Source organism: Mauremys mutica, chromosome 6 (genome assembly GCF_020497125.1).
Source record: "Mauremys mutica isolate MM-2020 ecotype Southern chromosome 6, ASM2049712v1, whole genome shotgun sequence".
NCBI classification, from domain to species: Eukaryota; Metazoa; Chordata; order Testudines; family Geoemydidae; genus Mauremys; species Mauremys mutica.
In genome coordinates this window covers 628,934-652,844 of record NC_059077.1, presented here as the reverse complement: position 1 = coordinate 652,844, position 23,911 = coordinate 628,934, and the positions used below count along the sequence as shown (strand labels likewise).

Genomic DNA, 23,911 nt, shown 5'->3' with positions numbered 1-23,911 from the left:
GTTTCAAGGATTGTGTTTCTCTGTTAACCCTTACTGCTCATTGGAATTCCTCCCTTTAACACAACTTGTTTAATATTTCGGAGTCAACTGTGTTAAGTGCTGGTAGTTTTCAGTACAAGTGTCCATAGTCTGTATATGCTGTGACCACATCTAACACCTTTCATCTCACAGCTTTAAGGGCTGTGAGCAGGACCAGAACAGGCAGTGGTGCAAGTAGAAATCATTTCTTGCAGGTACTGCACTCATGGGAGGAACACAAGGGGGGGATGTGACCTCCCCACGTGACCCTCCATGTGACCCCCTCCCTGCCCCAGCCCGCCCCCCCCCGCTCTCCCCGTCCCCTCTGATACCCCCCCCCTTTGTATGTACAAACATCAACATGCTTAGCTACTCACTTCCCCCTCATGGAGTATTCAGTCTGTTTATGTGGAATACGGGAGTTGGGTGAGGAGCCATTTCAGCATATGTCTGACTTACTAACAGACAAATTTTGAGTAGAACCGTACCCTAAACTAACTATTGTACCTAATGTGTTTCAATGGGGGATTCGACTTCTTTTACAGGAACAGACTCCTGAAAGTCTTACCAGCCCACAAAAGTGGTCCATAGTCATGCAAATAGTCTCATTGTCTTCAGTGGGGTTGATCAAATGATTAAGGGTTTACAGGATTAGGTTCCAAGTTTGTAAATTGTTCTGGACAAGACTGATGCCTGAGCTGTGAGATCAGAAGGATCTTCATTCGAATAAAAGTGGGCAGATGTGTGATCACTCTTAGCTCCGTTCCTAAGATGAGGAACATATTGTCAGCAAAGTTCTTGGCAGATTCCTGAGGCAGCTGGTTTAAGGCCGTCAGTGTCCGGCATTATAATCTTCACTTCTAGTTCTCTCACCCACAAAGCTGGAAAATGAGGCATTTGTTTTCTTTGTTTTGCTGCTCCAGTTCCAGTTAGCAAAATGCTTGTTAGACTAGTTTGGCTGCAAAGAAGAATTCTTTGTACACTGGGGACAACACCTGCATTTAGCTGTATGGAGTGGAAATCCATCAACTTCATGAAAAAACTCGTACAGATACAGACAGACATCATCTTCCTTTCCAAATGCAAACAGATGGACATCATACCAAAAGGACTAAAGGAAAAAATCCATTACGATCTACATATCACACAGACTATGCTGACAGATTGTGCCACACACTCTCAAAGAAACTCTGAAACCACCTGATCAACATCCTATACAGCAAACAGGGGAAGATTAAGACTGAACTCTGAAAACTAGATACACTCATGAAAAACCAACCTTCTACACAAACTTCCTCATGGATAGACTTTACAAAAACTAGACAAGCCATTTACAACACAAACTTTGCTTCTCTACAAAAGAAAAAGGACACTAAACTGCTACATGCCACAAGGAGCCACAACAGTAGCTCCCTTAACCCACCCAACAATATTGTTAATCGTTCCAGCTATTCTCTTAGCCCAGCAGAAGAATCTGTCCTATCTCGGGGCCTCTCCTTTTGTCCTTCCAGACCCACGAACATGATACAGTTCTGCGGTGACCTAGAATCCTACTTTTGCCGTCTCCGACTCAAAGAATACTTCCAACACACCTCTGAACAACATACTAACCCACAGAATCCTTCCTACCAAAGCTATAATAAAAAGGATTCTGCATGGACTCCTCCTGAGGGTTGAAACAACAGACTGGACTTCTACATAGATTGCTTCCGTCAACGTGCACGGGCTGAAATTGTGGAAAAGCAGCATTGTCAGGAGTCTACCCTCACTTGAAACTGGGCGGTTTCAAAGTGAGGACCCGCATGTCTTCCCCCACCCCAAAATCCTAGGGTAGGTCTCCCCTTCGGCTGCCACCACCCGGTCAATTCCGTGGGCCGGGACACCCCTATTTCCCCCCTTGGGAACACAGATCAATTCACAGAGGAGGAACCTCCCCCCCTCTTCCCTCTCTCCAGCCTGCTCTGGAGACAGAGGTGCCTGGATTCAAACGCCTTGAATCTCACACACACAGGGAAGCAGCCCACTTCCCCCTCCCCTTCCCCTGAATTTCCCCAAGGGAAGGAATTAACCAAGTCCAAAGAAAAAAAAAGAATTTATTAAAGAATAAAAAGAAAAATACAGAATCTCTATGAATCCAAGCTGGACACTCATAGGGTATAACCTTATCAATCTCTGGAGAGAATCCCCTCTCCCCCTTTTCTCAGTAAAAGCAATATCAGCAAACAGGAATAAAGCATTTCCTTCAGCAAACACACAATTGCCAATATAGAAATCAAATCATAAGACTAATTCACCTTTCTAATTAATACTCACTATTAATTAGTAGAAACTACTCCAGGAGAACTTGGAGACATGACTGTACTCTGTTAGATCCAAAAACAGTTCTCACCCAGACAAAGGCTTCCCTCCACAGAGATTTGAAAAAATCTTATCTCTGATTGGTCCTCTGGTCAGGTGGTCACCAGGTACTACATGTTAACCCTTTACAGGTAAAACAGACCTTAACCCTTAACTATCTGTTTATGACAAGCATCACTTGCCCCATAACCTAAGCCGTGCTGAACACAATGCCATCAACAGCCTCAAGAACAACTCTGACATCATAATCAAAAAGGCTGACAAAGGAGGTGCTGTCGTCATCATGAATAAGTCGGAATATGAACAAGAGGCTGCTAGGCAGCTCTCTAACTCCACATTCTACAGGCCATTACCCTCTGATCCCACTGATGATTACCAAAAGAAACTACACCATCTGCTCAAAAAACTCCCTGAGAAAGCACAGGAACAGATCTGTACAGACACATGCCTGGAACCCTGACCAGGTGTATTCTATTTGCTACCCAAGATCCATAAACCTGGAAATTCTGGACGCCCCATCATCTCAAGCATTGGCACCTTTACAGCAGGATTGTCTGGCTATGTGGACTCTCTCCTCAGGCCCTATGCTACCAGCACTCCCAGCTATCTTCGAGACACCACTGACTTCCTGAGGAAACTACAATCCATCGGTGATCTTCCAGAAAACACCATCCTGGCCACTAGGGATGTGGAAGCCCTCTACACCAACATTCCACAGAAAGATGGACTACAAGCCATCAGGAATAGTATCCCCGATAATATCACGGCTAACCTGGAGGCTGAACTTTGTGACTTTGTCCTCACCCACAACTATTTCACATTTGGGGACAATATATATCTTCAAGTCAGTGGCACTGCTATGGGTACCCGCATGGCCCCTCAGTATGCCAACGTCTTTATGGCTGACTCAGAACAACGCTTCCTTAACTCTCGTTCCCTAACGCCCCTACTCTACTTGTGCTACATTGATGACATCTTCATCATCTGGACTCATGGAAAAGAAGCCCTCGAGGAATTCCACCGTGATTTTAACAATTTCCATCCCACCATCAACCTCAGCCTAGACCAATCCACACAAGCGGTCCATTTCCTTGACACTACTGTGCTAATAAGCGATGGTCACATAAACACCACCCTATACCGGAAACCCACTGACCGCTATACCTACCTACCTGGCTCCAGCTTCCACACAATCCATTGTCTACAGCCAAGCTCTAAGATACAACCGTATTTGCTCCAATCCCTCAGACAGAGACAAACACCTACAAGATCTCTATCAAGCATTCTTAAAACTACAATACCCACCTGCGGAAGTGAAAAAACAGATTGACAGAGCCAGAAGAGTACCCAGAAGCCACCTACTACAGGACAGGCCTAACAAAGAAAATAACAGAACGCCACTAGCCATCACCTACAGCCCCCAATTAAAACCTCTCCAGCGCATCATCAAAGATCTACAACCTATCCTTAAAGATGATCCCTCACTCTCATAGATCTTGGGAGACAGGCCAGTCCTCGTTTATAGACAGCCTCCCAACCTGAAGCAAATACTCACCAGCAACCGCACACCATACAACATAAACACTAACCCAGAAATCTATCCTTGCAACAAAGCCCGATGCCAGCTCCGTCCACATTTATTCAAGTGACACCATCATAGGACCTAATCACATCAGCCACGCCATCAGGGGCTCATTCACCTGCACATCTACCAACGTGATATGTGCCAGCAATGCCCCTCTGCCATGTACATTGACCAAACTGGACAGTCTCTATGCAAAAGAATAAATGGACACAAGTCTGACATCAGGAATCATAACATTCAAAAACCAGTGGGAGACACTTCAACCTCTCTAACCACTCAGTGACAGACTTGAAGGTGGCAATTTTGCAACAAAAAAACTTCAAAAACAGACTCCAAAGAGAGACTGCTGAACTCGAATTAATATGCAAATTTGATACAATTAATTCAGGCTTAAACAGAGACTGGGAATGGTTGGGTCATTACACTAATTGAATCTATTTCCCTATGTTAAGTTCTCCTCACACCTTCTATGGGTCATCTTAATTATCACTTCAAAAGATTTTTTTTTTCCTGCTGATAGCGCATCTCAATTGATTAGACTCTTCCTGTTGGTATGCATACTTCCACCTTTTCATGTTCTCTGTATGTATAAATATCCCCTGTCTGTGTGTTCCATTCTATGCATCCGAAGAAGTGAGCTGTAGCTCACGAAAGCTCATGCTGAAATAAATTTGTTAGTCTCTAAGGTGCCACAAGTACTCCTGTTCTGATTCCTGTCAGGCTGCAGAACTGGGCTGACATCAGAATCCAAACATCCTGTGGGCAGTGCAAGCAGAGGCATTCCTCTAACGATTTGGACTTGATGTGATGCAGTATGGATGTCATGGATAATTCAGACCAATGGGGAGAAACAGAATCAAAACCACTGTTTAAACACCTTTCATCTGTGACATTGAGTATAATATAATATCTCATTGAAAGGTGAAAGGGCCAGAAAGAGTTAATTACCTCCCAGACTGACCTGACCCATGGCCCAGCTTTAGAGACTTGTTAGGAAAATATGTAAATAAGCAGAGCTTTGAAATGCATGTCTGCATTGGTAGAGGTAGAAGGGGAGGTGTTTGCTCAGGCCTTGGGATATAACAAACAAGTCTTATCTATTGCTATGGCTTTGATTCAAAGATCAAAAAAGGAATATTAACATTTAGGAAGATACTTGAGTGAAATAGTATTATTGTCTCTACGTCTCTTCGAAGGTTGTGGTAACCTGTATCTGAACTGTTTAATGGATAAATTACCCTGTGCTAATTGCCAGGATGTTTGGGAGGAGTTAAACCTATTGTTTCCTCAGGCCAAAAGGCTGCTAGAAATGTATAAAAACCTGGGACACGATCCTACTTCACCTCAGATCTGCTTTGGATTTCAAGAGGTGGAAACCTTAAGCCATAAGGATTGAGATCCCCAGTCACTGACTGGAGTCACCCTGAATATGGACATTGGACTGTAACCTATGGACTATTTCTAAAAGAACTTTTGGCAACTACAAGCTCATCTCTGCTGTGTATCTGAACATCAAGAATTAAATTCGGGTCTGTCTGTATATTGATCTTTTAACCAATCCTCTCTCTTTAAATAAATTTTAGCTTAGTTAATAAGAATTGGCTCTAAGCGTGTATTTTGGGTAAGATCTAAGTTTTATACCTGGACCTGGGTATGTGGCTGATCCCTTGGGATTGGAAGAACCTTTTCTTTTATATGATTTTCAGGAATCATCGTCATATCTGACGTGTGTCTTGATGGAGGCCTGAGGCTGGGCACTTTAAGGGAACTGCGTGGTTTGAACTTCTGAGTAACCAGTGAGGTACTAGAGAAGCTGTTCTATGCTGGCTGGTAAATCTAATTATTGGAATAACCATCAGCATCTGGGGTTTGGCTGCCTCCTTTTGATTGCAGTTCACCCTAATTGAGTGACCTCAGCTGACTCCCACAGGCAGCACCGTCACAGTAGCTGAGCCAGCCACTGGCTGGGCAGGTCCTTTAGGGGCCTCCTGCCCAGCTGGGCTCCTCTGGGTGCCCTGGGCTGATCCAGGCCCGCTGGGTGAGAGTGGCTGGTGCAGGTAGGATCCCCTAGCCAAGGCTCCGCCAGGGGCTGCTTGGGCTGGAGTGGACCCACCCCACCAGAAGGAAGCAAGACACCGTGGCAGCGGGGAGGGAAGCCAGGGGCTCCAGTGGTACGGAGCCTTTCCCAGCCCCCACCCCAGGGACAAGGCTAGGGCATGCCGGGCTGCTCCCTGCTGCAGCGATGCCTTAGGGGAATGTGCCAGGAAGCGAGGAAACTGCTGGCAAAAAGCCAAGGAGAGGGCCCTACAGCTGCTGGAGCAGGGCTCCCTGCCAGCCAAAAACTGACCAAGTCCCTGCCCAGCGGTTTGGAAAAGTCCTGGGGAAAGGAGCTGAAGAGGAGAAAGGTAGCACCCCTCTGCCAGGGCATCTGTTGGGCAGGGACAGGCCAGGGAAGTGGTGTGGTGCATTTGGGAGGTTTATCTAGGTGATGCACATTGGGTGGAGAGTGCTCCTAAAAGGGACCCCACAACGTGTGTAGGAAGGAAATCCGCCCTCTCAGGGTCCCCTTCTGCCAGCCCCTTACCAGACTCCCCAGGGCAGAGCCAGTTTAGGGACAAGCATTCACGGGATGCCTGCAGCTGAGCAAGCTGAGCCCTGCTGGCAGTGGAGAGGTCAGGTTCCTGAGGCACCGGGGCACTAACCCAGAGGGGGAGTAGGAGCAGCTGCCATCCCCCCAGGGGCACACCCAGGGGCAAAGGGGGCGGGGCAGGGCAGGTGATTCAGGCAGCTGCAGCACTGCTCTGACCACAGGACTTCCCTGAATCAATCCCGGTTTGAACAGAACCTTTAGAAAAACATCCCCCTGGTGGCTGAAGAACTTCCAGCGATGGAGAATCCACCACCACCCTGGTCTGAAATTGCTGCAGTGGTTCCTTGCGCTATCACCATTTACACCTTCATTTTAGTGTGAATGGTCCTGGTGCAGTGAAGGGCCCTGACTTATCAAGTTCCTCTTCCTCCACCAGTGCGATCATTGTTCCTGAGCCTTCTGTGGCTGGCGCTACAGGGCAGCCCCACTTCCCCTCTCCAGACAGGTGGGGCTGGGCTCAGGCTCTGCCTGGCTTCCGCACAGCGAGGTTCCAAACGCGCAGGAGGGAGCAGGAGCCCCGGGGGAAGAGCTAAGGCTGCCTGCAGGAGGCTGACACGCAGCACCCCCTGCCCTGGAGAGGGAGCAGGACAGGAACAGGCCCCAGGTCAATAGGGGTCAAGTCTCAGCCTGGGAGCATCGTGAGGCGCCCCCCTTGCATGGCTGGGAGGCAGCTGTGGGGCTATCCGGACACCTGCACACAGGGGACAGCCCAGCAGAGGGTCCATTTCATTTACACTTTATTATAATAGAGCCATTCCTATAGCAGTTAGGGACCGGGGGGAGGGCGACCCTGGCTGGTGCTGGCTCAGCTGGCAGTCCTCATCCCAGGGCTCAGCCGCGTTACACCAGCCCCTGCCCAGGACTGCAGGCCAGAGGCGGCCCAGCTGACCTGGCCCTCCCCACTGCCATGTGCCCGAAGCCCTGTTGCAGAGACTACCCCGCAGGGCTCTCTGCACCTCCACCCCTACAGCAGTGCAGACCCCTCCCCTCCACAGGATTGTGATCAGCAGCCCCTTGGCCAGCAGGAAGGCAGCACAAAGCACTGGGCAGGGACCCTCTGCCTGCAGCCGCCCTCAGCCTCGCCAAGACCAGCAGCTGGCAGGGAAGTTGATGAGAGAAGTTTAGAGCTGTCCCGTAGCAGAACCACATCCAGCCAGCAGCCTGGGGCATAGGGGCTTGGCGTGTCCAGCTGAAGGACAGGGAATCATTGTGCTGCTGGAAGGGACAGATCTCTTGGAGCTGTGGGACTTGCTAAGGGCACTCGGGCCCAGCCCAGTCAAAGTGGTTTCCCACTCAGTCCAGCTGCAGGGAACTCAATAATGCAGGTGCTTGATCTGGAGAGGGAAGGGCACCAACTTCCCATGCTGTGCCCACCTCCATGCTGCAGCTAGAACTGTTTCCTGCTACCCCTGAGCCCAGCTGCTCCCCAGTTCAGGTTTGGTGGGTGGGGAGACAGAACCCGCTCAGGGGCGTTTAGAAGCATTTGTGTCGATAAGGATCAGTCAGAGCTGTCCTGGCTTCCTCTGGGGGCAGAGCCCCAGGCCCTCGCGTGTTCACAGCCAGGCAGCACGAGGCGCCCAGTGCTCACATCTCATCTGCACGGTGCTGCTGGATCACGACACTAGTGGTGCGCTCCACCCACTCCTGCTTCTTAGTCCCCCAGGTTGCCGGCTCCGCAGAGTGCAGGGGGCCCTTCCCAGGAAGCTGCTCCGGCTGCTGCTGGCGGGGACCCAGCTCAGAGCTGGCTCCTGGCGGAGGGTCGGAGGATGAGTTGCTGTTGATGGCAGAGCCATGCTCCGCTCTGGGTGGGCTCTCCCCCCCGTCCCGGGAGTGATTGAGGCTGCCCGGCAGCAGGGCCGTCTTGGATTCCAGGGCCAGTCCCTCCATTGTGCGCTCCCCCTGGGTTTCAGGCCCCTCTGCCTGCTGGGCAGCTGCTGCCTGAAACTGGGCCGCGTCACTTGGGTACTCACGGATCTGCCGAGACAGCACTGCAAGAGAGAGGAGAGTCAGCCTGGCGTTGCCAAGGGCGTCGTGTGCCAGGGCAGGGGCTGACCCCAGGCTCTCCTGACCCTAGTCTGCACAGGGCAGAGGAGAGCAGCTTTGGCAGCAGCTTGCAATGGGACAGGACAGCCGAGCAACCCGCAAACAGGCCCCGCGCACACAAGGCGTGAGCCCATGTCTGGGAAACCACATCTCTGCTGGGGCTGCATCACCTGGAACATTCACCCCAGAAGAGTTCACTGTCGGGCACAATCCTGCCCCACCCGTGCAGCCAGTCACTCACCTCCTCGGAACCCCTCCTGCTGCACTCTGGCTCCGAGCGGATAGAGACTGGGAGAGAGAATGAGGCAGAAGGACAGGAGCAGGACCTGGAGAAAGACAACCGAACCATTAGCACCAGCACGTGACTCCAGCCCCGCCAGCCAAGGAGGCTCCTCAGCACCACCCGCATGGCCAGCACAGATCCTGGGGGGCAAGAGCTGGGGCCAATGCCCGGCTATGGGGCCACTCACCATGACGCAGGTGCTGGCGGTGGTGGTTTTGGTCGAGGACTGTCTCACCAGGGCCTGGAGTCTCCGTAGCTGCTCGAGCAATGACCTAGGGCAAAGTGTGAAACGCAGGTGAGTGCAGCCCCTGATCCCAGGCTGCCCATCCCACCACCGAGCCCCGCACAGACCCCCGCGTCCCTCCAGCCTGGGATCAGGATCCTGGGGAACAGGCTTGGCTCCCCTGGCATGTCAGTGCCGACTGGAGGGGCACAGGGAGACAGTGCCCCCTTTCCCACCCTCTTGCCCCCGGGTTTCCATGTCCGGAGTGTCAGGAACTCACATATTCTCCATCTGCAGCAGCTGCACCTTCTTCTGCAGCTCGTGGTTCTGCGCCGTGCAGGTGACGACCCTTCCCAAGCAGCGATGGGGAGAGAGGAAAGAGTCAGACTGACCCTCATGGGAAACCTCGCTGCTGGCTCAGGAGGGAGTCCCTAGACCCTGCCCAGTGCCAGGTGCAAAATGTCCTGAGGGTTGGGGGCAGGTGTGAACTCATCTGTCCCTAGCACAGCCACAAGCTGGGGGCACGGACAGCCAAACTGCTCTGACACAGCTAGGAGGCAGGGCCAAGCGCTGCCGCCAATTTGTCGCAGGGGAAGCAGATGGGGTCACTGAGGTTACCCTGGGACAGACCTCTCAGTGGTAAAAATCAGGTCCCACTCCTCCGCACGCTCACACCAGTGCCTGGAGCCCCGAGCCGAGGCTGCTGGGGTCTCGAGCAGCAGGAGCACCTCGGCAGAGTGTCTGGCAGAACACGGCTCCCATGGGAGCGGGAAGGGCTCATTCACTGGCGGGTCTCAGACCTTGATCGGAGCTTTCCAGCTCCACCAGAGCGAGGTACAAACAGGCCCTGCCTATCGGCTTCTGCTCCTCTGGGCCTGGGAGCCAGCAGCTGCCTCCAGCACTTTGAGTGCAAGTGCCTGGTGTCCTGCTCTTCTCCTTGTGCCAGAGGGTTCACTACCCCAGTGCTCTGGCAGGGGGCGCTCCCCAGACAAATGGGAGGAGTGACACCCTCTGCTGGGCCTATCACTCCCCGCTGCTGTGCCCATGGTACCTGCTCTCCAAGCCATCCACATAGACCTTCTTCCTGCGCCGACTGTCCAGGGCCGACTGCTTGTTCCGGATCTTTCGACGGATTCTCTTCAGGAGCCGCTCCTCAGCCTGAAACAGTGCCAGGTTACAGGCCATGCCCAGGCCTCCGCACTCTGGGCCGAGAGCCACCCTTATGCTCGTAGTGACGCCCCTGCCCAGAACCCAGCCCTGAGCAGGGCACAGGGAGCAGCAGCTGGCAGGTACCTGCCATCGGGCCAGATGCAGGAAGAGCCTGGGGAGGGCAGAGGTTACTCCAGGTATTTCTCACATGCTTTGCCTGTGACGTCACTAGGAACCCAGCTGCAGGCCCTGGCCCAGAGGGCAAGGTGACCTGTGGCCTATCTACGAGACCTGCTGCCTTCCAGTGCGTCAGGAAATCAAGGGGCACTATCAGCACAGCAGGGAGACAAAAGGCAGAGGAGCCCCAGCTCTGACACCACCTTCTGCAGTTCCAGTCTCTGCATGTGCACCCACACCTGCTTCCACCCCCGTCAGCCCACAGCCCCTACACCAGGCACACACGCCTGGGCCTGGCCTCCAGCTCACACTAGGCAGGCTGACCAGAACCCAGCCCGGCCAGAGGTCTCGAAAACGGCCTGAAAGAGTCACTGGCCCGAGGAGACCAGGCCAAACTCCTTGGCAGGAGGAGAGGGCCTGACCCAGCATCCCTGCAGAACACGGCCCCATACAACACAGCCAGCCGGAGGGTGCAGACAGGCACAGCAAACTAACAAGACTGGCCAGTTTCATGGCTGCTCTTCAGGTCCCTGTGGGCAGCTGAGGACTGTCAAGACTCACTTCACTTGCCTTCCTGCTTCTGGGGAACTCTCTGCAGTAGCACAGAACCCCCATCCCTCCACAGCAGCCAACATGCCGGGGAGGTGCAGTGGCAGGCCACACCTCCCCCACACCTTCTTCCTTCTAGCAGATAGAGGGGCAGTGGCTGCAGATCACCTAGCTGGGGTCTGGCCAGTGGCCATCATGGAAGATGGAGCCCCGCAAGACACCAGCCCTGGACCGTAGTAATGGGGCACCCCTCTTCATTGCTCCTATCAGTCTCTGGCCTGGGCCCTCTCTGAAGGAGTGAGTGAGGGGAGGGGCCATGCACTAGAGTGGGGTGGGGGGTGAACTCACCTTGGTCAGGGGCAGGTGGGATGGCAAGGAGACACCCTCTCTCTCCAGAAGCTGTTTCTCCTCTTCTGTCAGGATCAGTTCCGGGAAATCGAACTACAACAGAAACCAACCCACTGCTGAGCATGGAGAACCCCTCCCCTGAACTAGTGAGGGAAGCCCCCGGGGCAAGATGGGAGTCTGCACCTGAGCACAGAGCGGAGGTGCAAGTGAGGAGGGAAGGCAGGGGCCCACGAGCATTTGCAGTGGGGCCTGTCCCTGGGGCACGGGCCTCAGTACCTGTATAGGGGTGCCAGGCATGAAGTCATCCATGGGCACAGCAACCGGGAAGCTGGAACTCTGCTCGTTGACCAGGGTCTCCTCTGCACTTACCGAGTCCCCCCACATATCTGGGAGAGGAATGAGAGTCAGGCGCCACCCACTGTACACCCCGTGCCAGCAGCCCCAGCAGGCCAGCCAGACCCCTCTTCCCCACCCCCGGCCTTCTTCCTCCACTCGGCAGACAGCTGGGCTGCTTCCCTGCCAAGCCCAGCATGGCCCGTAGCCATGGGCTCAAGCTGTGGTAGAGGGATTCCCCAGGTCTACCCCTTACCCAGGTCAATGGAGATGTCTCCTTCTGCCGTCTCAGCTCTCACGCTCTCCAGCGCCACCCTGTCCCAATGGAGGGAGTAGCTGTGTTCGACCTGCACGATGTCAGAGCTCAAAGGGCTGGAGGTGAGGTCCCTGGCCGGAGACGCATCCCAGCTGCTGGGGCTGGGGAAGGGATTCTGGTCCTCGGAGATGCCGCTATCGCTGTCGAGAGGCGAGTGACCCTGCAAGGCACTTGGCCCCTCTACAAAGGGGCTCAGCAGGGAGCTGAGAAAGTCCTCCACCTCCTTGTCATTCAGGAGCTGCAGAGAAGAGTTGCTGCTAAGCAGAGGATGGAGGCCTGAAAGCCCCCTCCCACGGCCCAGCCCAGCTCACTTCTCTATGCTCTGCACCAGACAGCAGTCTCACCTCGGGCTCCAGCAGACCCCAGTCTCCCAGCAGGTTGGCTTCGTCCCCCGAGAGCTCTGCACAGGGAGCATCATCTGCCAGGAGGAAGCTGAGCAGCTCCTCATCTGCCAAGGCAACCACCTCTTCTGGGCACGACATCTGAGCAAGACAGACAGAGCCATCCAGGGGCTGTGGGAGAGACCCACCCTCGCATCCAGGAGAGGGACAGGACCTCCCTCCTGCCCCTCTGCCTGGGCACTCACATCGCTACGGGCGTAACTGCCAGGAGCGCTACAGGGAAGGGTACAACACATGCAAAGCCAGACCCCGGAGACTCCTGCAGCAAGGCTCCTGGCGCACCTCTACCTGCCCAGGCACAGCCTGGGCCCAGCAGCCCACAAGCAGGGCAATGACAGCGGGTGATGTGGCCCAGGCACCTCACAGTATGAGTGTGCTGCAAGAAGGCACAGCTGGCTGGGCAGGGCCCCGGGGAGTTCCTCACCCAGCCCCAATACGAGACTGGCTCCTGCAGCTCTCCAGATCCAGAAGAGTCTCTGCACCCTGGCCTGATGCCAGCTAGGCCGGCACTCCTTGGAGGCCTCAGATCAGGTGCATCACCTTGTGACCAAGGAGCCTGAGTCTCAGCACCGCAGCAGCTGCTCGGAAACAGGAAGTTGGTCCACGGGGCAACCCTGGTGGATCAGTCCGTCCGCTCCCTCAAAGGAGCAGGAAGCAAGGCAGTGAGAGGAAGGGGGATGCAGGGGCCCCATTGTTCCGGCGAGCACAGGGAACATCTGGCTGGGAATCACGCACTGAACAGGTCCCCAGGCAGGCAGCCAAGGGAGGAGCTGGGCCACTGCGGGCTACAGCAGGCGATTCGGAAGGAAGGGTCATAAAAGCTGCTCTGCACACAGAGCAACGCCTCCCCCAGCACACGTGTGTACGCACGCACACACACACGTGTGCAAACCCAGCAGCCAAGACATCAGCTACTGGGCACATCAGACAACACTGAATGGGGGTCACGCGGCTGCCGCTCTCCGCCCCTGCAAGCCTGTCTGAGGAACAGTTAGGCTGGGAGCCAGCTGTGCCCTGCTGAGTAAGAAGGCACAGCTGCAGAAGGCAGGGCTAGGCCCCCCATCGCCTTACTGCCTTGGGTCCCTATGTCGGGGCTCTCAAGGGGCCAATCATGCAGCCCCAAAACACACCCCTCTCCTAGCCAGGTCTGAGCTCTGGGGAGCTGTGGACAACCAGCCCACGTGCAGGAATGGCGAATCGGACTAGTTCTCTGTGGGCATCCAGCGGCCAATTCCATGGCAAGGAGCCACTGCCCCAGTGATCACCCCCGGCCATGGAATGGCCTACACAGATCCTTGGTCACTTGCACCATGTGTGCCACTTCCCGCCACAATTCTGAGCCCTGAACAGACAGCCACACCCTGCACTGCACACCCTGCACTGCACTGCACCAGGCTCTGGTGGCTAGAAACAGATTCAGCTTCACTCTGGTTTGTTTCTTTGCCTCGCCATGCCATGCCACCTTGCAATGACAGCTCAGGGACATGCCAAAATCCTGTGACATCAGCTAAGCGGCTTTAGAGCAGGAGAGGGGAGGGACCTGGGAGACAGGACTTCTGGGTTCTTTCCCCAGCTCTGGGTGGGGAGTGACATCTAGTGGTTAGAGCCACAGGAGTTGGGAGCCGGGAGCCAGGACTCCTGGGTTCTCTCTCCCCGCGGGGGGACCAGTGATTAGAGCGGGAGGGGCTGGGAGCCAGGACTCCTGGGTTCTCTCCCGGCGGGGGGGGGCCGGGAGCCAGGACTCCTGGGTTCTCTCCCGGCGGGGGGGGGCCGGGAGCCAGGACTCCTGGGTTCTCTCTCCCCGCGGGGGGACCAGTGATTAGAGCGGGGGGGGGGCTGGGAGCCAGGACTACTGGGTTCTCTCCCGGCGGGGGGGGGCTGGGAGCCAGGACTCCTGGGTTCTCTCCCGGCGGGGGGTGGGGGGGCAGGACTCCTGGGTTCTCTCCCGGCGGGGGGGGGCTGGGAGCCAGGACTCCTGGGTTATCTCCCGGCGGGGGGGGGGGGCAGGACTCCTGGGTTCTCTCCCGGCGGGGAGGGGGCTGCAGTCGCACCCAGCCCTGGCGCCGCGGACCCCCCGCCCGCACGGGACCCCCGTACCTCACTCAACACCTTCCGCTGCGCGCATCCGCTTCCAACACATCAAGAATGACGTCACCGAGCCCACAACTCCCAGCAGCCCCTGCGCCGCAAGCCCGCTCATTGGTGAGCTTGGGGCTGACTCGGGCCCCCATTGGCCGGAAATAATGTCACCCAGACAGCACCGAAGAGCCCGCCCCCAGTCCGCTCGTGAGTGACAGAGGTGCAGTGGTGGGGGAGGGGCCGAGGAGTGTGAGTGACAGAGGTGCAGAAGGGGGCGGGGCCGAGGGTGTGAGTGACAGAGGTGCCGGAGGGGGCGGGGCCGAGGGTGTGAGTGACAGAGGTGCAGGAGGGGGCGGGGCTGAGGGGTGTGAGTGACAGAGGCGCAGGAGGGGGCGGGGCCGAGGGCTGTGAGTGACAGAGGTGCAGGAGGGGGCGGGGACGAGGGGTGTGAGTGACAGACGTGGAGGTGGGGGCAGGGCCGAGGGCTGTGAGTGACAGAGGTGCAGGAGGGGGCGGGGCCGAGGGCTGTGAGTGACAGAGGTGCAGGAGGGGGCGGGGCCGAGGAGTGTGAGTGACAGAGGTGCAGGAGGGGGCGGGGCCGAGGGGGTGTGAGTGACAGAGGTGCAGGAGGGGGCGGGGCCGAGGGGTGTGAGTGACAGAGGTGCAGGAGGGGGCGGGGCCGAGGGCTGTGAGTGACAGAGGTGCAGTGGTGGGGGAGGGGCTGAGTGTGAGTGACAGAGCTGCAGGAGGGGGCGGGGCCGAGGGTGTGAGTGACAGAGGCGCAGGAGGGGGCGGGGCTGAGGGGTGTGAGTGACAGAGGCGCAGAAGGGGGCGGGGCCGAGGGGTGTGAGTGACAGAGGTGCAGGAGGGGGCGGGGCCGAGGGGTGTGAGTGACAGAGGCGCAGAAGGGGGCGGGGCCGAGGGGTGTGAGTGACAGAGGTGCAGGAGGGGGCGGGGCTGAGGAGTGTGAGTGACAGAGGTGCAGTGGTTGGGGCGGGGCCGAGGAGTGTGAGTGACAGAGGTGCAGTGGTTGGGGCAGGGCCGAGGGGTGTGAGTGACAGAGGTGCAGGAGGGGGCGGGGCCGAGGGGTGTGAGTGACAGAGGTGCAGGAGGGGGCGGGGCCAAGGGGTGTGTGTGATGGGCGCGGTAGAGGGGCTTGGCCCATCAGTCAGGGGTGCGACCCAGGCTGTGATGCTTGGGCAGAGGGCTCAATCCCCACCCCAGTCTTCCCAGCAGGGCCAGAGTTACCGAGGCAGAGGGAGCAGGGGGAATCCATATTGTCACAGACGTCCCCCAGCACTGCGGAGCCGCCAGCCCCTCTGGGCTGGGCAGTGGTGACAGACGGACCCAGGGCCCATGAAGTATCTTTGAACGGCATCGTTACCCATGGAAGGGAAGTAAGGTGTAAATGCTTGACAGTGAGGGGAATTAACTGTTGGACAATTTACCAAGGGCCACGGGGGATTCTCCATCACAGACAGCTTCAAACCAAGATGGGCTCTGCTCCAGGAATTACTTTGGGGCAGTTCCCGGGGCTGTGCTATACAGGGGGTCAGACTAGTCCTAGGGCCCGTGCTGTACAGGGGTCAGACTAGGGGATCACAATGGTCCTTCTGGACTTGCACTCTGTGAATCTCTGACATAATGAAGGGACACAATGGCGAGATGCAGAACAATGAAGGAAAGAGGAGGGAGATTGGGCACTATCATACACCTAGCTCATAGCACGGGGACAAGGGGGATCGGGCACTGCTGTTCACCCTGCTCCTCTCACAGGGAGAAAGGGGATCAGGCACTGCCATTCACTCTGCTCATATCGGAAGGACAAGGGGGATCGGGCACTGCTGTTCACCCTGCTGGTCTCATGAGGACAAGGGGGATCGGGCACTGCTGTTCACCCTGCTGGTCTCATGGGGACAAGGGGGATCGGGCACTGTTGTTCACCTTGCTGGTCTCATGGGGACAAGGGGGATCGGGCACTGTTGTTCACCTTGCTGGTCTCATGGGGACAAGGGGGATCGGGCACTGTTGTTCACCTTGCTGGTCTCATGAGGACAAGGGGATCGGGCACTGCTGTTCACCCTGCTGGTCTCATGGGGACAAGGGGGATCGGGCACTGTTGTTCACCTTGCTGGTCTCATGGGGACAAGGGGGATCGGGCACTGTTGTTCACCTTGCTGGTCTCATGGGAACAAGGGGGATCGGGCACTGCTGTTCACCCTGCTGGTCTCATGGGGACAAGGGGGATCGGGCACTGCTGTTCACCCTTCTCCACTCACAGGGAGAAAGGGGATCAGGCACTGCCATTCACTCTGCTCGTATCGGAAGGACAAGGGGATCGGGCACTGCTGTTCACCTTGCTGGTCTCATGGGGACAAGGGGGATCGGGCACTGCTGTTCACCCTGCTGGTCTCATGGGGACAAGGGGGATCGGGCACTGCTGTTCACCCTGCTGGTCTCATGGGGACAAGGGGGATCGGGCACTGCTGTTCACCCTGCTGGTCTCATGAGGACAAGGGGGATCGGGCACTGCTGTTCACATTGCTCATTTGATGGGGAGAAGGGGACTTCCCATGGAACTGAATAGCTGCACACCTAAAGCTGATAGGAGGAAACACTTTTTCCTGTGGAACTCTGCTAGACAGCGTCACCAAGGCCAAGAGCTTAGCAGCATTCAGTGAATATATTTATATGGACAGCAAGAATATTCAGCATTGATCTTAATCAGGTAAACACAATAAAAGCTAATAACCCTTGCTTCAGCGTGGAGTCACCTAAGGGTAGGTCCATACTTACCCGCCGGGTCGACGCGGAGAGTTCGACTTCTCGGAGTTCGAACTATCGCGTCTAATCTAGCGCGATAGTTCGAACTCCGAACGCGCTCCCGTCGACTCCGGAACTCCACCACCGTGAACGGCGGTGGCGGAGTCGACGGGGGAGCCACGGAGTTTGATCCCGCGGCGTCTGGACAGGTAGGAAATTCGAACTAAGGTAGTTCGACTTCAGCTACGCTATTTGCTATTCGCTATTCGCGTAGCTGAAGTCGCGTACCTTAGTTCGACACACACACACACACCCCGTAGTGTAGACCAGGCCTCAGTGATGGGTGAGGAGAAAATTTCCTCTGTGGGTGAGTTAGCCCGTGGCTATAGGGTTCTTACTCCTTGCCTAGGACTGGCCACCATCGGAGATCAGACACTGGGCTATACGTCCCCCTGGTCTGGTGCAAAAGGCAATTCCTACCTCCCTAGAAAAGGAGGAGCTGACAAAGGAGGGAGTTTGAGGAGGCCAAGCCTGAGGAGGCACTCGAGGCAGTGGAAAGGGAGCAGGGTGCAGGCCCACTAGTGAAGCTCTATGGGCAGCTGCACTGTGCAGTGTTGACTGCTTGGAGGGGAGACAGGGTGATGAGAAGCTGGACCAGGCAGGGTGGGGATAGGGCCTGGGGCTGAGCCCAGCAAGTGTGGGATGGCTGGGAACTCTTGGGCTGGGCTGGGACATTGTGGGGCAGCCCGTGGGGAGTGATGGGAGCTGGCTGGGCAGGCTGGCACAGTGATGGTGTGGTGACCTGGCAAGGCTCGGCTACTTGTGAGCAGAGGTAGAGGGTAACCAAGACAAAAGGGGTCATTTTAAATGTTCAGATCTTTATAAGGGAGAAGCCCAGGAGCATAAATAATACAGAACATTACCAAAGACTCACAACGGATACTAATAAACTAGAGGTTACCAACTCACTAAGCTTTGGGAGCGTGCAGTTAGCACCACATGCATTGTTATTAACAAGAACAAAAGAGATATATTAGGTCACTTCAGCGGAGAATCAGCTCATCTTTTTGTCGGTAGGTCCAGCTCCACTCTTGTCCTGTTCTTTGCTTCTCTCCCGCTGGAAGTGATTCTTTGATTCGCTGTTCCTGGGCTGTACCTCGCTGCACCGAGTGTATCACAAGCGGGGTTTGTCCATTAGTCACCTTGGAACTGTGTTCCGTCAGTAGACGTTCAAACAGTCGTTCTCTCCCTTCATGTACTCGGGGGGGGGGGGGGGCTTCTCGCTTACTGTTCTCAGGATCTGCTTTCCTCTAACACAGCTTTTTGATCACTTCCCTTTTTCACCAATCATATTTCCTTTCAGTTTTTCCCCTCGATACCCGCTCTCCGGTGCAGCTGTAGATCTTACTTCCCTCTACTTCCCTTCTCTAATAGCCACTGCTATACATACATAGTGTATTTTTTTCTGCTTCTTCTACCAGAAGTCAGGGGCTGGCCTTACTGGGCGGAGCAGGACAAGGCGGGGCAGGGGCTGGCCATGCTGTGTGGGGCAGGGTAGAGGCTGCCTGGGATGGGCAGGATGAAGCGTGGCAGAGGCTGGCTGTGCTGGGTGGAATGGGACAGGACAAGGCACTAGATAGGGAGGGCTCTCAGTTACTACAGTTACTACAGAGAATTCTTTCCCAGGTACCTTGCACATAGGCTCGGGGTCTAACTGATCATCATATTTGTGGTCAGGAAGGAATTTTCCCCCAAGTCAGATTGGCAGATTTTTCACCTTCCTCTGCAGCGCGGGGCATGGGCCACTTGCTGGTTTGAACTAGAGTATATGGTGAATTCTCAGTAACTTGACGTCTTTAAACCATGAATTGAGGACTGTGGCAGTCTGTGCAGGGTGGGCTGGGTGGGGTGGGAGGGGCTGGGGGAGGTGGGGTGGGGCGGGGGCAGGCTGTGCAGGGTCGGCTGGGTGGGGTGGGAGGGGCTGGGCGAGGTGAGCTGGGCGGGGCGAGTGTGGGGCAGGGAGGGGCGAGGTGGGCAGGGTGGGGCTGGGCGAGGTGAGCGGGGCAGGGTGGGGCGGGGGCAGGCTGTGCAGGGTGAGTTGGGTGGAGCTGGGCGAGGTGGGGGGGTGGGGGTGAGCTGGGCTGGGTGGGGCAGGGCAGGGTGGGGGAAGGCTGTGTGGGGTGGGGCTGGCCGGGGTGGTGCGGGGCAAGGTGGGGCTGGGTGGGGCTGGGCGAGGTGGGGCAGGGTGGGATGAGTTGGGTGGGGCAGGGTGGGGGCAGGCTGTGCAGGGCTGGGTGGGGCAGGGCAGGGTGGGGGAAGGCTGTGTGGGGTGGGGCTGGCCGGGGTGGTGCGGGGCACGGTGGGGCTGGGTGGGGCTGGGCGAGGTGGGGCAGGGTGGGATGAGTTGGGTGGGGCAGGGTGGGGGCAGGCTGTGCAGGGCGGGGTGGGGCAGGGCAGGGTGGGATGAGCTGGGTGGGGCTGGGCGAGGTGGGGCAGGGACGGGGTGGGTCAGGCTGGGCGAGGTGGGGTAGGGTGGGGTGGGGTGAGCTGGGTGGGGCAGGGCGGGGGCAGGCTGTGAAGGGCGGGGATGGGGTGGGGTGGGGCGGGAGGGGCTGTGTGGGCTGAGAGGGGCGGGGCTGGGCGGGGTGGGGGAGGGCAGAACAGGGGGGGGTGAGCTGGGTGGGGTGGGAGGGGCTGTGTGGGCTGGGCGGGGTGGGGTGGGCCGAGGTCTCTTGGGGGTTATTGGGACACAACCAATGGAGGCGCCGCGGCTCCTGCCTAGCCCTGGGGCCACCCGGCGCTAGGACCCCGTCGCCTCCCCGAGGGCGGGTCTGTGGCGCGGCCTGGCCCCACTCCCGCGGGGCGGGGCCGGGCCTTGCCCACAACCAAGATGGCGCCGGGCTGGCTACACTCTGGGGTGGGACGTGGCGGTGCGAGTGCGCAGGCGCGGCGCTACCACAGAGCGTCAGCACAGAGCGTCTCCCTAAGGGCGGGGGGCGTCGCTCCGTCTTTCCCTCCCACCAGCGAGTCGCGTCCGGAGCAGCGCCGCAGCGGGACCCGGCTGGCGCCCCAGGTAGGCCCGGGCGGGGTCAGGCCCGGGGCGTCGGGAGCCCGGCCGGGGCCGGGGGCTGGTGCGCGGGAGCCTGGGGGGGAGGCCAGGCCAGGCCAGGCGGGGGGAGAGGGAAGCTGGGCGGGGTGCGGGGGGAGGGAGGCTGGCCAGGCTGGGCGGGGGGAGGCCAGTGGGGGGGGGCTGAGGGGGGGAGGCCAGGCGTGGGGGGGGGGCTGAGGGGGGGAGGCCAGGCGTGGGGGGGGGGGCGGAGGGGGGGAGGCCAGGCGTGGGAGGGGGCGGGGGAGGGGGGGAGGCCAGGCGTGGGAGGGGGCGGGGAAGGGGAGAGAGGCCAGACGTGGGTGGGTTGGTGGGGAGGCCAGGCGTGGGTGGGGTGCGGTGGGGCAGGGAGGCCAGACGTGGGAGGGGGCGGGGAAGGGGAGAGAGGCTGGCCAGGCGGGGGGGGAGGGAGGCTGGCCAGGCGTGGGTTGGGGGGAGGCCGGAGGAGGGGGAGGCCAGACGTGGGTGGTGTGTGTGTCCGACGTGAGGTTTGCGGAGCGCAGGCGACACACGTTGCAGGGGTGATAGATCAGGGACACTGCAAGCCCTGAGACCAGCTGACTCCGTGACTGGCAGGCGGAGAGGGTGGGGGCTGCTGTGGGCGAAGGCGAGGTACCCTGCAGCTGCCCCCCAGGCTGCTTTCCCTGCTGGGGCAGCTCCCAGACTACCTGTCTGCCGGGCTGTGCCACTAACGAATGGAACAGCCTGGCGGCTGGGAGTGGCTCGTGTTACTGACACAGCACAGCGGGACAAATGCCTTCAGCAGATACCATCCTCCCTGCCTGTCACTTCTGCTTCTGGGCCTCCCCAGAAACTCTCTGACAGTTGCATGAACACTGAGCGAAGGGGCCTCTGGCCCCACTGTGGGGATGGCCTCCTATGCCGCCGCCTGCTCCTCCTCCCCGACCGCTACAGGAGCAGCACTCCGCCGCCCGCCCGCCCGGCGTATGCACTCACTACTCGTTTGAAGTTGAAGCTGTTGCTTCCTGTTTCAGCTTCTCAACCATAGCTTGCTGCTTTCTCCCTGTGGGATGAGCAGGCAGCAGCGGGAGGGGGGAGGCAACTGTAGCGTGAAGTTTCTCTGCTTTTCAACCCAGCCCTTACTCAGTGATGGCTCTGCTCAGTTGCTCAGCCTGAGTCCAGTTCTCTTGCCATCTGTTAATTACAGTAACATTTGCATTATCAGGCCTTGCTGCAGGAAGCAGTGGTTAGTAGGAAACTTGCAAAGGTCGAGGTCTCAAGCCTCTTCACTTTCTGCAGAATTTGAGCTTTCATTTAACACCCCCGACCCGCCCCCCCAACACACACATTCTAGCCTGTCTCCGAATGTGCTTGGGGGCCTGAGACTGCCTCTGGTAGTTCCCCAAGCAGCCTCAGAGTGAGATTAACAAAGCCCGGGGCAGTTTCAGGGCTGCTCTTTGGGTTCCCCTGGACAGGGCTCAGCTGGGGGGTAAGTCTGATAGCTCTGGTTGTGCCACTCAGGCTTCCCCGACCAGCAGTGTGACAGTGGTATCTGCAATGAGGGGGACCCAGGAATGGAGGCTGGGGGAATAGCAGAGTAGTGGGGATGTCCCCTTGGAGCAGCCAGTTGGTGGGGGGAGGGGGGTACAGCTCCTTTCTGCCAGGAGCTGGTGGTGAGGAGGAGGGGAGCTTTGAGTTGATCAGTCCCCTTCTAGCCAGAGATGAATCTGAAAGCTGCTTCCAGATAGAGTCCAGCTGTAACTTGTGCTAGGACTCACTGCACCTGGGGCAAGAGGTTGTGCTCTTACACCTTTCCTTATTGGTGTCTCCGTGGATCTGTTAACCCTATGCAATGGCTTTGTTGCTGGCTTCCCTTAGTTGTGCAGCCTGTCCCTCTCTCTCTGGCTGCAGTAGTGGCAGTGTTGGGGTCGTGGCAGGGCTTTGGAGCGGAGCTGGAGTGTGGAGCCTCTCCGGAGCAGTGGAGCTGCAGGTTTTTGCCTGGAGCTGGAGTGGAGCCGGAGCACAGCTCCAAAGCCCAGTTTGTGGGCTTCCCTTCTGTGTCAGGTTCTCGCAGGGGCCATGCTCCTGGGGGGGCCCACCAGACTGCTGAATCTGCTGTCCAGGGAAAGGCCAAGGCTTTTCTCCTGGGCTGTAGGAGGAGGATTGGGGTTTATTCCCCCTCCCTGTCTGGTTCCTGCTCTGCTGCTGTCTCGGCTGGGCTGAGTCAGGCTCTGCTCACTGTTACTCAGGCTGGAGGAGCTGGGGCTATGAGGAGCTGAACTCTGGTTGTGTGCACTGAGGTGGGGTGGGGCTTGCTGCCTCCTGCCAAGAAATGCAACACAGAGGCTGCCTCATTCATCTGTCTGCAGCTCCCGCTAGAGCTCAATAACACCCCTCTCCCCAACTACCCCCGCCCCCCACATCCCTCTTCTGGGAGCACAGTCCAGGGGGCAGCAGAAGTTACCCTCTCCTCCCTGTACAGGCTTCTGCACAGGCTTGTGAAGGCAGCTCCAGTGGAAGTGTTGCCTGCAGCTTCTGTCTCCCTCATGCTGCTGATTCCATGCCTGTAGGGCAGGGTTTTGTGGAACAGGTTTGTCTGCTGCAGCGGTGCCAGAAGGGGAGGGGATAGGGCAGCTGAAATGGCCTGGGAGGTGATAGCTGTCCTCAGAGGGAGTCCTGCAGCTTGCGTGGGCATGCACAGCGTGGATGCTTATGGGAGGCTCCTTTGGGGGGTGTGTGTGGGGAATGGGAGTGGAGTTCTGGGGAAACTCGTACTAACTTTGGCATGCAAAGTGCAGAACCCTTCCCAGAGCTGCTGGCAGTAGGAAAGTGTGTGGGCAGGTTGTGGCGGGGCACTGTGCCTCAAGGAATGTCTTAACATTAATGCCCATTGCATGTGGGTGAGATGACTCTGTCCCCTGTTTCTGTGGGGCATTCAGCTGAGAACTGGATGCTGTGTGTGTATTTGTGTCCTGACCCAGCTTTAATCTGTTGGATGGAAACATTGGGTTCCCCTGCTGGCTGAGTTGAAGCTGCTGCTGCAGCTCTCTGGGGTGAGGCCTGGGTGTGTGGTACTTCAGGTCCGCTCTAATGATGTGTGTATGTGGGTTGCTGATGGTCACCAGCATGTGTGGGTGGGGGTGTATGCATGCTGTGGGGAGGGGCGTTGCCCGGTTCAGCTGGGCCAATCTCAGAAACAGTGCCTGGGTCACTTTGCTCTCCGACTCTGCACCTTTTCTTGTTAGGGGGCGTCATTTCTGAATGACCCCTGAGTACTCAGGGAGGGAGCAGCGGCTCTTTTCCTGGGAGGGGTGTAGAGTAGGGAGAAGTGGTGTGGGAACATGGTTACGAAGGTGGTAGTGGGTTATGTGCTGGCTCTGGGGGTACCTCTGCCTCTTCATCCCTGGACTCAGCCCCAGCTGGTCGTTGTTCTGAGCACTTGAGTGATGTAACTGTTTCTGGCTAAATATGTGATTAATGGATGTTCACGAATGATCTAATTGGGCAGCGGGGCCAGGCAGCCGTGGTGAGCTAGGCACTTTCCATCTTTAGTAATTCTCGCGGCCTGT

The 23,911-nt window shown here is 57.4% G+C and overlaps 2 protein-coding genes across 3 annotated transcripts in view; one reads left to right on the top strand and one right to left on the bottom strand.

Moving 5' to 3' along the window:
* Positions 1-7,330: 7,330 nt before the first annotated feature.
* CREB3 (cAMP responsive element binding protein 3) lies at positions 7,331-14,662 on the bottom strand. Its single transcript, XM_045022399.1, has 10 exons — positions 14,531-14,662; positions 12,377-12,514; positions 11,973-12,270; positions 11,660-11,769; positions 11,384-11,476; positions 10,212-10,318; positions 9,441-9,509; positions 9,125-9,209; positions 8,896-8,980; positions 7,331-8,599 (listed from the first exon to the last, which is right to left on the bottom strand). Exons 2-10 carry the CDS (start codon positions 12,512-12,514, stop codon positions 8,196-8,198), a joined length of 1,389 nt encoding a protein of 462 aa, XP_044878334.1. The 5' UTR covers positions 14,531-14,662; the 3' UTR covers positions 7,331-8,195.
* A 5,568-nt stretch (positions 14,663-20,230) lies between these two features.
* Positions 20,231-23,911, top strand: part of TLN1 (talin 1) — a 171,285-nt gene continuing 167,604 nt past the window's right edge. For both annotated transcript variants that reach the window (XM_045020456.1, XM_045020455.1), the window contains exon 1: positions 20,231-20,348. The gene's annotated coding sequence lies outside the window, so the exon portion shown is untranslated. The remainder of the gene's footprint in view (positions 20,349-23,911) is intronic.

Bases quoted from the DNA above. Each gene is read 5' to 3' on its own strand.
- CREB3 (XM_045022399.1), bottom strand. From the start codon at position 12,514: ATGTCGTGCCCAGAAGAGGTGGTTGCCTTGGCAGATGAGGAGCTGCTC. The intron at 11,770-11,972 runs GTAAGGGGTAGA...TTCCTCTCCCAG, and splicing joins AGACATCTCCATTGACCTGG to ATATGTGGGGGGACTCGGTA. The intron at 11,477-11,659 runs GTACTGAGGCCC...TTTCTGTTGTAG, and splicing joins TGCCTGGCACCCCTATACAG to TTCGATTTCCCGGAACTGAT.